Here is a 12,835-nt window from a genome sequence, read left to right on the forward strand (position 1 = left end):
GTCTTGCTGACCCTGACCACCCTCTCCTCAGAATCCCATCCTCTCCCACCCTCCGCCCAGAAGCCTGGCTTCTCCCACCTGTGCTCCAGCGTCTCCCGCTGCCCGCGAGCTTTAGCACTGCAACTTTCTGTGGAGTGGTCGAGAGCTAGTCTGGCCTGTTAGCCTATTAAAACAGAGGACGGTTGTGCCAGTGAGCAGAGGCAGGACCACCTTGATAGTGAGGCAGCAATGGAGATGGTAATGGCAGCATGCACAGTTGATCAAAGGCGACATGGTAATCGACAAAAGCTACATCCTTTGCCTCCATGGATGCTGCTCGACTCTGAGTTCTTACAGGATTCAGTTTTCAGTTGGAACATCTCCTGGATCTCACTAACCAGAGGACCACCCTTTCTGGTCTCAGTCTTGACCGCTGCCACCTCAATTAATAATAGAGTAAAGCAGCATACTATCTCTTTTCCTCTCTCTCCCTTCTCCCCCACGCTCTCTCTCTCTCTCACTACTCTTCCTACTATTCCTACCTCACCTCCATTCGCTACAGCAGGTGAGTGCCTGTGATGGGTAGTGTGCTTCTGAAGATTGTGTCCCTGTTGGGATTTGTGCACGCAATCATATCTGCAGGTGCACTGCACTGGACGAGCTCCACTGGGAATACTGCTGGCCTCATTTTAGTGCATGAATAACTGAAAACACCCAAAACCTTTCTCAATCATACTTTTTTGTCAATTTGTCAATTTAATTTTGTTCTTAAGGTGAGGCACTTAATTGACTATTAGTGCCAAATGCTGCACCCATTTAGTACAGCAAGCCATAGAGTTATGGACTATGACTGCACTGAAACAGACTATTCAGCCCATCTAATCCATACCAAAATATTATTCTGCCTTGTCCCTTTGACCCACACCTAGACTATAGCCCTCTATACCCCTCCCATCCATGTACTTATCCAAACCTCCTAAATGTTGCAGTCGAACCCATATGCACAACTTCTGCTGGCATTTTGCTCCACATTCTCACCGCCCTCTTGAGAGGAGAAATCTCCCCCTCAGGGTCTCCTTAAAGATTTCACCTTTCACATTTAACCCATGACCTCTAGTTCTGGTCTCACGCAACCTCAGTGGAAAAAAGTCACCCCTCATCATTTTGTATACCTCTGTCAAATCTCCCCTCATTCTCCTATGCTCCAGGGAATAAAGTCCTAACCTATTCACCCTTTACTGAAAGTATGAAATCTCAGCTCCTAGGCATAAGCATCTGATGGTCAAATCTCATGTCAAACCAGAGTTGTGGCCCTAAAGGAGCAGAAGAGAGGAGATACAGTGACCCTCTGGTGACATGGAGCCGTGGTTTACTCCCTGATTTTCGGGAATTGCCATTGTTCCTTGGTGTTCAGGGGCTCCAACCCAGGGTCCACGGTCCACTTGCTTATTAGCATTGATCCGTGGCATAAAAAAGATTAGGAACCCCTGCTTGGGGTCAAGGTGACCTTGATATGGTAGGGTGAAAAAGTCTGGCGGATGCCAGGTCATCTGTAGGTGGTAGGCAGGGAAGGTGTGGGCTTGTTTGATCCTGGCAGAGGGGCTGGGCGTAGATTGATGAGAAGCTGAGTTAAACAGGGAGGAATTGGTGTACTTTACCCTGGAGGATGCATCCTTAACCCTGCATCTTAATGAGACACATTGAGACTGGCTCTAATTTTCAAATACAAAATGACCTTTTGAATTATAATACCTGACGTGACAAATGAATGCAAATAAATGGATTTTGCTGTGTGCTTAATTTTTGCAGCAGGACCGAGCGGATATGCAAATATGAATGTGACATTTAGGGAATAAACTGTGAGCAGCTTGTGGGCTTTTTTTCACACTTGGCACACTGCTGATAGGGGAGAGTCACAAAGGGCTCTTTCAGCTGTGGAGACAGCCCCTCCTTCCTGATCCCTTCTCAGGAGAAACTCAAGCACCTCCAAATGCACGCTGCGCTGCTCCAAAAGCTGCTGCCATGGCAACGACACTGAATGGAGTTTTCATTTTAGCGAGCAGCGTGCCCGCTGCTGTCAACAAATGGAATTGTAGGGAGGGTAGGAGGGGCAGCAGTATGGTCGTAGGCTGGGTAGGTGGGAGGTGGGAGCGGTTGGTCAGTCAGAGCAATGGGGGTGGGGTCTGTATTAGGGAGGAGGCATGAGAACAATTTGCTGAATAGAACCTTTGCATATTGGCCCTGTATCACCCTCTCAGTGACCATTCATTCATTGTGTGTGTGTGGTGGCTGTGCCTTAATTAGTAATTGGTCTATTATTCTCACATGTGCCAAATTACAGTGACAAGCTTCACTTGCTTGCCATCCAGGTAGATCATCCCCTACATAAGTACATCGAGGTACCACAAAAATTAAACAATTACAGAATGCAGAAACAAGAGAAAATCTGCAGATGCTGGAAATCCGAGTAACTAACACACACTAACCTACTAACGGGTACATCTTTGGAATGTGGGAGGACACCAGAGCACCCAATGGTAACACACACACACACACACACACACACACACACACACACACACACACACACACACACACACACACACACACACACACACACACACACACACACACACACACACACACACACACACACACACACACACACACACCTACCTACCTACCTGGAGGAACTCAGCAGGCCAGGCAGCATCTTATGGAAAAGAGTACAGTCGATGTTTCAGGCTGAAACCCTTTGGCAGGACTCAGGGGTCAGCCCAAAACATCAACGGTACTTTTTTTTTTCTGTAGATGCTGCCTGGCCTGCTGACTTGCTCCAGCATTTTGTCAGAAAGTGCAGACTATAGAGTGCGGTTACAAAAATAGTGCAGTGTAGAAGACAAATAAACCCTGAGCAGGTAGACTGAGAGATCAATGTTCAATTCTTGGTAGAACAGAGGCATTCTGGAGTTTTACAATCGCTCTCGAAGTGTTCTTCAGAGTTTCGTATCTTAGAGTCATAGAGCACTGCAGTGTAGAAACAGGCCTTTCAGCCCATCTAGTCTGTGCTGAACTGTTATTCTACCTAGGTCCACTGATCCACACCTGGACCATAGTCCTCCATACCCTCCCATCCATTTACTCATCCAAGACTTCTCTTAAAAGTTGCTATTGAACATGCATCCTCTCCAGTTCCAATGGCAGCTCATTCCACCCTCTGAATGAACAAGATCCAGATCAGAAACCCTTTAAATACCCCACATGGAAGGGGGGAAGAAGAGAAAAACTTCTGAGAAGGGTCTTTGATTACATTGGCTGCTCTCTTAGATAAAGCCAGTGGAGTTTGACAGAGGCTAGTTTTAGTGCTGGACTAGGCTGTGGGGAGTGACTAGCGGACTGGTCTGGACTAGGATGCTGTACTAGGCTGTGGGGAGTGACTAGCGGACTGGTCTGGACTAGGATGCTGGACTAGGCTGTGGGGAGTGACTAGCGGACTGGTCTGGACTAGGATGTGGGGAGTGACTAGCGGACTGGTCTGGACTAGGATGTGGGGAGTGACTAGCGGACTGGTCTGGACTTGCAGGCCGTTGAGTAAAGAGTGGGTGGAGATCAGTGAAAGATGGATAGGTGTGAAAGTCATCTTAGAAGTTTACTGCTCTGTAAGGTTTGGATTCAGCTGCAGATTGTAAAGTGCTCTACTGAATTCACCGTTCATTAACAAACTGTAACCCCATCTTTACTGAACCCTTCCAGTAATTGACTGGAGCACACATTAGAAGTGCTAAACAGAGTGTCTCTGCCCTGAAAGCTGGAGAGACGCTGAGTATCACGGGAGTTATTTTGTTCCCAGGCACTGCCATCGTCCACAGGCTAAGTGGCTGATTTGCCCTGCAGCCTCAGAGGGGTAAGTGGCAGAGTGAGTATGCCTCTTTGTGAGGAAAGGACAACGAGGATCCACCCTGTTGCATTAGAGGCCGGGCAATGAGGGCAAAAATCCTCTCTCCAGCTTGTTTTAGTCACAGTGCAGGCCGTCCTCTTATCAGGCAATTATAGCTTAAATGTGCAATAACTGGGTCAATAACATGGCTATGAATATAGGTTATTCCCTTCTCCCTTGGATGTGCTAATTCCGGTGGGAGGTGGGTAATTAAGTAAGAGTGCAATGGTGTCACCCCTCACACAAGTGTCAATTCTTCATGTGTGGGTTGAAATGATGGCTGTTTGTAATCCAGTAGTCTCTTTCCACAGACACACTCAAACATACACACACACAAACACACTCACACACTTACACATACAAACACACAAGCATATACCTACACACATGCAGACATACTGACACATGCACAGGCACACACACATATGTGTACACACAGCCATACAGTGTTTCACACACAGACACACATGATGCATGCATGTAAGACCATAAGATATAGGGGCAGAATTAGGCCATTCGGCCCATCAAGTCTGTGCCACCATTTCATCATGGCTGATCCATTTCCTTCTCTGCTCCAATCTTCTGCCTTCTCCCCATATCCCTTCCTGCTCTGACTAATCAAGAATCTATTAACCTCTGTCTTAAATATATCAATGACTTGGCTTCCACTGTCACATGTGGCAACAAATTCCACAGATTCACCACTGTCTGGCTAAAAAAAATTCCTCTTCATCTATTCTAAATGGATGTCCCTCTATTCTGAGGCTGTGTCCTCTGGTCTTAGATTCCCCCACCATAGGAAACATTCTCTCTACACACACCCTATCAAGGCCTTTCAACAGTTGATAAGTTTCAATGAAGTCACTCCCCATTCTTCTGAATTCCAGTCAGTACAGGCCCAGAGCCATCAAATACTCCTCAAATGATAAGCCGTTCAGTCCGAGAATCATTTTCATGAACCTTCTCCAATGTCAGCACATCCCTTCTTAGATATGGGGCCCAAAACTGCTCACAGTACTCCAAGTGATGCCTTGCCAGTGCTTTATAAAGCCTCAGCATTACATGCTCTCTTTTATATTCTAGTCCTCTAGAAATGAATGCTAACATCGCATTTGCCTTCCTTACCACTGACTCAAACTGCAAATTAACCTTTAGGAAATCCTACATGAGGACTTCCAACTCCCTCTGCGCCTTAGATCTATGTATACACACATCCACACCAAGAAATACAGTACATCCACATAAATACACACTGACAAACAACACACACACACACAAAGAGTGGTGAACAGATATTATTCTACTTGCAGAGATGTGTAGAGTAAAGCCTTCACATGGGATCATTAGGGTTGTTGCTTTTCTTGTTATTGAACTGACTTTATTTCTTACAACCTTCACGTATATGAGGGGTAAAAATCTTTACGTTACATTTCCATCTAAATGTGCAATATGCATATTATAGTAATTTGTAATAAATAGTATGTACAGAAAGATATACAACAGAGCAGTCAATACAGACTAGAAATACAATTGTGTCAGCGTGAATTAATCAGTCTGATGGCCTGGTGGTAGCCTGTTGGTTCTGGCTTTTATGCTGCAGTACCATTTCCCAGATGGTAGCAGCTGGAACAGTTTGTTGCTGGGGCGACTCAGATCCCCAATGATCCTTTGGGCCCTGCTTACACACCTGTCTCTGTAGATGTGCTGAATAGTGGGAAGTTCGCATCTATAGATGCGCTGGGCTGCCTGCACCAGTCCCTGCAGAGCCCTGTGAATGAGGGAAGTACAGTTTCCATACCAGGCAGTGATACAGCCAGTCAATAAATTCTAGTCAATGTAATTTCTATGAAAAGTTGGACCAGGTGGAGGATGATAACAAATCAGTTATGTGTACAGCATAATGTGAAGCATCTCAAAGCTTTGGGTAAGTATCACCAATGTCATGTCTGCAAAACCTTCTAAAATGACTGGAGGCCCATGTGAGCCAACAACACCATCCTCTCTTAGGCCCACATTAAGCCCCTAATTACTCGCAGTCAACTGCATGGGATTGACCACACCAGTTACATGCCTGAGAAGCAGAGTCCAGAGACAAGTACTCGATTTTGAGAGCTGATTACCAGTTGGCTTGTGGATGATAAAAAAAATGAGAGGCTCTGTTGGGGTGGGGTAAGAGTTGTACTGATCTTACAGTAGGGTAAACATTTGCAGCAACATCATGGGGCAAAGGGCTGTACTGTGCTGTACTGTTCTATGTTTTAAGTGTGTAGAGGAAAAGATTCAAAGATGTGTTTAAGCAGGAGAAGGAGGGCTCCACCTCGCAAACCACTATCTCATTGGCTCTCACCCTCCCATTTATATATAAGAATCTGAATTTTGGCTTTGTTAACCTCTTCTGAACCCATAAAACCAGAATGAAACTGTCATCCTCAAACCTAAGGGGAGAAAGATAGGTATGAAATTAATCTCCATCCTTCGCAACAGTGAAGTTACGAAACATCACTGACAGGGTCATTACCCCTCATGTTATCCCCAGTAAAACAAGCAGTGGTGGAAACATTCAGCAGGTCAGGCAGCAAATGGGGAGAGAAACAAAGTAAATATTTCAGTTCAGTGATCAAGTTTTGACCTGAGATAATTAACACTTTCTCTCTCCCAGATGCTACCTGACCTGCTGGGGAGTTCCAGCACCTGATGTGTTTTTACCTTCAGATTTCCAGCTTCTGCAGTTTTATATTTTAATTCCATGCATAATAGTGTTATGTCTTGTAACTCCAAATCATAAAAAACTAATTGCAGGAAAAAGCCGGGAGCCCAAGAGATGTGAATCTTAGTTTGTTCTCTGCTTCATGCGAGGCGCACACGTATCACGTGTCAGTGTCGTAACATATGCCATTTATGTAGTTTTACATACAATTGGCAATGCATTATGTAAACAACAAAGAATGCTTAACCAAACAATATAGTTACAATATTACTCGAATATGCTGGCTGGTGGCGTAGCGGCATCAGCGCCGGACTTCGGAGCGAAGGCTCCTGAGTTCGAATCCAGCCGGCTCCCTTGCACGCTTTCCGTCCGTGCCTGGTTGAGCATCGAGCTAGCAACTCGGCCTCGTAAAAAGAAGAAAGCCTGCTAAAAACACGCCATCATGACAGTGTCCCGAAGACTCCACTTGGAGTTAAGGGTTTTCTTCTCTTCTTCTATTTTCAAATATTAAATATACAATAATAAGTAACTTGAAGTATTTATAAAAAGAAAACAATATCAGAATGCAGAATACAGTGTTCTGAGAAAATGCAGTGCTGGTAGACATTGTGCCATGGCCATGAAGAGATGGATTGAGAAATCACAAGTTCATTTTTATTGCACAAGAGATCCATTCAAGAGGCTTACAATAGGATAAAAGGTGTCCTTGAGCCTGGTGGTACACATTCTCAAGTTTTTGCATCTTCTGTCCAGTGGGAGGGAGAGAGAGAATAACCAAGGTTGGAGGAGTTTGATTATTTTAACTGTTTTTGTGAGGCATTTGGAGAGGTAGACTGAGTCAATGGAAGGAGGGCAGAGTTTTGTAATGGCCTTGGCCACGTTCTCAACTCTGCAATTTCTTCCGATTTTGAAGAGAGACCAGTGTTTTTTTCAACTCCCTCTCCACCTCTGGTCCCTGAATGAGGACTGGCACATAGGCCTTCGGTTTATACCTCCTCTAATCAATAATCAGCTCTTTGCTTTTGTAGACGTTCAGTGAAAGGTTGTTGTTGTGGCACTACTTAGCTAGATTGTCAATCTCCCTCCAATATGCTGATCCATCACTACGTTTGGTTCGGCCTGCAACAGGGGTGTCATCAGCAAACATAAATGTGCTTTGAAGCTGTACTTAGCCTCACAGTTACAGGTGTAAAGCGAGTAGAGTAGGGGGCTAAACACACAGCCTTGTGGTGCACCTGTGCTAATAGAGATTATGGAGGAGATATTGTTGCCAATCCAAACTGACTGGGGTCTGCAAGTGAGCAAATTGAGGATCCATTTGATAAGAAGGGACCGAGGTCCAGGTCTTGGAGGTCATTGATTAGTTATGAAGGGATGATAGTGTTGAATGCTGAGCTGTAGTCAGTGAAGAGCAATCCTGATATATGCATCTCCACTGTCCAGATGTTCCTGAGCTGAGTGAAGAGCCAATGAAATGGCATCTACTGTTGACCTGTTATGATAGTAGGCAAATTGGGGCAGATCCAATTTAGTCTTCAGTCAGGAGTTGATATACTTCATGACCAACTTCATAAAGCACCTCATCACCGTGGATGCAAGTGCTAGTGGACGATAATCACTGAGGCAGGTTACCATGTTCTAAATTCAGCAATAGTGATCAAAGCAGCAGCAGACTTCAGGGGAACAACTGATGAAATGGGAAGACTTGGAAGTTACTTAACATGAAGTGATGGACTTTAAGGCAACCTAAAGTGAAATGTACAATTTTGGATGTTGGACAAACAGTTAAAATGTGTATTAAAAAACTGGCTTTGTAATTAGGAGTAGTGAAGACAAACCGGAAGACCATGCTAAGCTATCGTAAATTTGTAGTCAGTCCTTGTCTGTAGCATGGTGAATACATTTGGACACGTCCTCCAGAAAGGATATGAGAACAAGTGCAGCAAAGATTTACCAGCAGGAAAATGAGGATGATGGGAAATTGGAGAAGTTGAGATTATTCTCCTGAGAATGAAAATATAAAGAGTAGGCCTGGTGAAGAGATTCAAACCTGTGTGTACTTGATAGAGAAACTAACTCATCAGAATCGGCTTTATTGTCACTGACTTATATGATGTGAAATTTGTTGTTTTGTGGCAGCAGTACAGTAGACGTAAAGACATAAAGGAACTATATGTTACATAATAAATAAAGAGTACATAAAAAAAGCAAAAACAAGATCATGTTCTTGGGTTTATGGGGCATTCAGAAATCTGATTTTGGAGCTGTCACTGAATCATTGCAAGTGAGTCTCCAGTCTCCTCTGTCCTCTCCTTGATGGTAGTAATGAGAAGACGGCATGTCCCACATGGCCAGGTTCCTTAGTAATGGATGCTGTCTTCTTGAAGCTTTGATGGTTGGGAGGGCTGTGGCCATAATGGAGTTGGCTGAGTCTACAACCCTCTACAGCATTCGACTGTCCTGTGCATTAGAATTTCTGTACCAGGCTGTGATACAACCAGTCAGAATGTTTTACACTATGCATCTGTAGAAATTTATAGTCTTTGGTGGCTTACTGTACTAAATCCCCTCCAATTCCTAACAAAGTTGAGCTGCTGGCATTCCTTCTTCATTGTTGTTGTTGTTCCGTTGCGTGCCTTGTGGCGCGTCGGGTGGTAACCTTGCCATTTATTTAGCATTTTGTCTGTCCTTTATGAGGCCATGTTGCTAGCTTGAATCTCAACCCAGCACAGATGGGAAGCATGCAAGGAGCTGGCCAGGTTCCAATCTGGGATCACTCGCCTCAAAGTCCGCTACTCCACTGGCCGGCTGCGTTCCTTCTTCATGACTGCATCAATACGGACAGATCCTCCATTGTTGACACCTAAGAATTTGAAGCTGCTCACCTATATCGCCGCTAGAGATAATTCTAACTGGTTGCGTCACAGCCTGGAATGGAGCCTGCGGTGTACAGGCCTGCAGGAAGTTGCAAAGAGCTGTGAATTCAGCCATCTCCAGCGGTGATTATCAGTAAATGAAAATCGGAATCTGTAGGTGCCGGAAGTCTGAGAACTAAAAATAGAAAATGGTGAAAACACTCAGCATACACGCACAGATCTATATAACATTCATTTTCCAAGAACCAATCTAATAATGTTCTGTTAATCCTTTCTAAAACAAGTCAGTGCATACTTGAGAAATTTCTTCTGCATTATAGAGTCATAGAGAAGTACAGCACAGAACCAGGCCCTTTGTCCCATCTAGTCCATGACAAAACCATTTAGACTGCCCACTCCCATCGATCTGCACTGGGACCATAGCCCTCCATACCCCTACTATCCATGTACCTATCCAAACTTCTCTTAAATATTGAAATCGAGCTTGCCTGCATCACTTCTGCTGGCATCTCATTCCACACCCTCACGACCCTCAGAGTGAAGACATTACCCCTCATGTTCCCCTTAAGCTTCTCACCTTTCACTCTTAACCTATGACCTCTGGTCGTAGTCCCCCCCCCAACCTCAGTGGAAAAAACCTGTTTTCATTTACCCTATCTATACCCCTCATAATTTATATACCTCTATCAAATCTCCTCTCAATCTTCTATGTTTTAAAGAATACAGCCCCAACCCATCCAATCTTTCCTTACAACTCAGGTCCTCTAGACCCAGCAACATCCTTGTAAATTTTCTCTGCACTCTTTCAACCTTGTTTACATCTTTCCTGTAGGTAGGTGACCAAAACTGCACACAATCCTCCAAATTAGGCCTCACCAATGTCTTTTATAACTTCAACGTAACATCCCATCTCCTGTACTCAATACATTGATTTATGAAGGCCAATATGTCAAAAAAATTTCATAACCCTATCTCCCTGTGACACCAATGGACCTTTATTCCCAGATCCCTTTGTTCTACCACACACCTCGGTGCCCTACCATTCACTGTGTAAGACCTACCTGGCTGGTCCTACTGAAATGTAAAACCTTGCACTTGTTTGCATTAAATTTTATCTGCCATTATTTAGCCCATTATTCCAGCTGATGTAGATCCCTCTGCAAGCCATGATCGCCTTCCTCAATGTACGCTACATTCCCAAACTTGGTGCCATCCACAAATGTGCTGATCCAGTTAACCACATTATCATCCAGATCATTGATATAGATGACAAACAACAAAGGACCCATCACCGATGCCTACAGCACACCACTAGTCACAGGCCTCCAGTCAGAGCAGAAACCATCTACTACCACCCTCTGGCTTCTCCTGCAAAGCCAACGTCTCATCCAATTTACTACCTCATCCTGAACGCTGAGTGACTGACCCTTCTTGACCAGCCTTCCATGCGAGACCTTGTCAAATACCTTGTTAACGTCCAAGTACACAACATCCACTGCCTTGCCTTCATCCATTTTCCTTGTAACTTCCTTGAAAATCCCTGTAATATTAGTTAGACATTCTTTAATATAAGTTGCCTCAAAAGCCTTAATGATTGTGTCTTCTCTCTTATCGTTATACAGACCCCTACGATTCCAGCCGATTATCATGAAATCCAGAAGGAAACACAGAATCAACCTATGAAATTTCCCTGGTACCCACGGAAAACCAGACACGTGACCGCTGTGTAATGACGATGACCGTGCTGAGGAGTTTTTGTATTTAATGGCTTTATTTAGGTATTTTATTGGGTTTTGCAATAGAAATGAAAACTACATTGAAAGCATTTTGAATTTGAATGTTACTGATTGGAGGAGTCACTTATTAGTGGGAAAAGATTGCTTGGTAGAAACAGATGGAATCTCAGTTAGTACAAAGTGAATTAAGTCTCAATGTGCCATGCCTATTTGTTTTTATCTAGAGATACAGTATGGCAACGGGCCATTCGGCCCAATGAATCTGCACTACCTGTTTACCCCCATGGGACTAATTAACCTATTAACCCATACTTCCTTGGAATGTGCACCCGAAGGAAACCCATGCGGTGACAGGGAGAATGTACAAACTCCATTCAGACAGCGCTGGGAATTAAACCCAGGTCGCTGGTACTGTAAGGGGTTACGCTAGCCACTATGCTACCACGCTGCCCCAGGATGATAGACGTGAATCTAAACACAAGGATGGGTGGTTGTCTCCTTTCCCACAGACAGATTGTGCAAATGAAGGACAAAACTTGCTTCATTGTGCTTGTATTCTTTGGAGTATGAGGTATTTAAATTGCTCATGAATCACTGCGCACTGGTGCTAAGTAAAAGAGATTGATATTGACCTTAAACTTACACTTCCAGGTCAAATTGCATGGTCCCCCTTGTCCAGTCAGAATGCCAGCTTGGATTCTACCCTTGTAGAGCACTGGGAGGCAGAATGTCTTCTCTGAGTCAAGTCCAAACACTCTTTTTTACTGCTTCCATATCACTCCAGATCAGGTTGACTCCCTCCTTCTCTGCCATTGACATTCGAACTCCATGTTCTATTCATCATCATGGCAACAAGTCTTGATTTCACTTATTCCACTGCCCCTCCCATCCCCAGCGGTAACCCGATCCAGGGATTGCCTTTCTGTAAGTGCCCCACTCCCCTCCCTGCACTAGGTGTTCAGTCTGTTGGATCAGATTTCTAAAGAACTTCCATTTATGAAGCAATTTTCATAAGCTGGGGCATGAGCTGCTGAAGAACCATCTATTGCAATGTTGAAAATGCAGCTTTGAATTGTGCATTGTGGGCACTTGCAAATAGAAATACCCCCATAGCCAGAAAGCAAGGGTAAAAATCTTTTCTTGGCTGGCAGTTTTAAGTATTCTCTATGTACACTGGGTGTTATACACTGTCACAGTTAGTGTGTTGAAAAGAATAGGCCAAGTAATTTGGGAGAAAGTCAGGCCTTGTTTTTGCACGGTATAATTATTCATAAACCTATTGTATTCCTTTATTTTCCTGTAAATGCCTGCAAGAAAATGTATCTCAAGGTAGTGTATGCTAACATATACATATTTTTATAATAAAATCCTGCCTGAAAAGCAGATGACTGACTCTTAAGGTTACCCATCAGGATCTGATAAGGGAAACACCTGCTGGGCCTCCTGCTGATTGTCAGAACTTCAACAAGTTTCCCAGAAAAAAATCTCCTTTCCTGTTCTGACATGTCAGTCCTTGGCATCCTCTTGTACTAAGATGCGGCCACCCTCAGGGTGGAGGAGCAACACCTTATACTCTGTCTGGGTAGCCTCCAACCTGATG

General features: G+C 44.2%; 1 protein-coding gene across 3 annotated transcripts in view; it reads left to right on the plus strand.

Moving 5' to 3' along the window:
* Window positions 1-12,618, plus strand: part of LOC140727540 (immunoglobulin superfamily member 5-like) — a 76,925-nt gene extending 64,307 nt beyond the window's left edge. For all 3 annotated transcript variants that reach the window (XM_073045000.1, XM_073044999.1, XM_073045001.1), the window contains exon 9: window positions 11,122-12,618. In XM_073045000.1, the coding sequence (XP_072901101.1) occupies window positions 11,122-11,229 (108 nt within the window). In that variant the 3' untranslated portion in view covers window positions 11,230-12,618. The remainder of the gene's footprint in view (window positions 1-11,121) is intronic.
* Window positions 12,619-12,835: the final 217 nt, after the last annotated feature.

The sequence above is a fragment of the Hemitrygon akajei genome, chromosome 5 (genome assembly GCF_048418815.1).
Source record: "Hemitrygon akajei chromosome 5, sHemAka1.3, whole genome shotgun sequence".
Lineage (NCBI taxonomy): Eukaryota > Metazoa > Chordata > Chondrichthyes > Myliobatiformes > Dasyatidae > Hemitrygon > Hemitrygon akajei.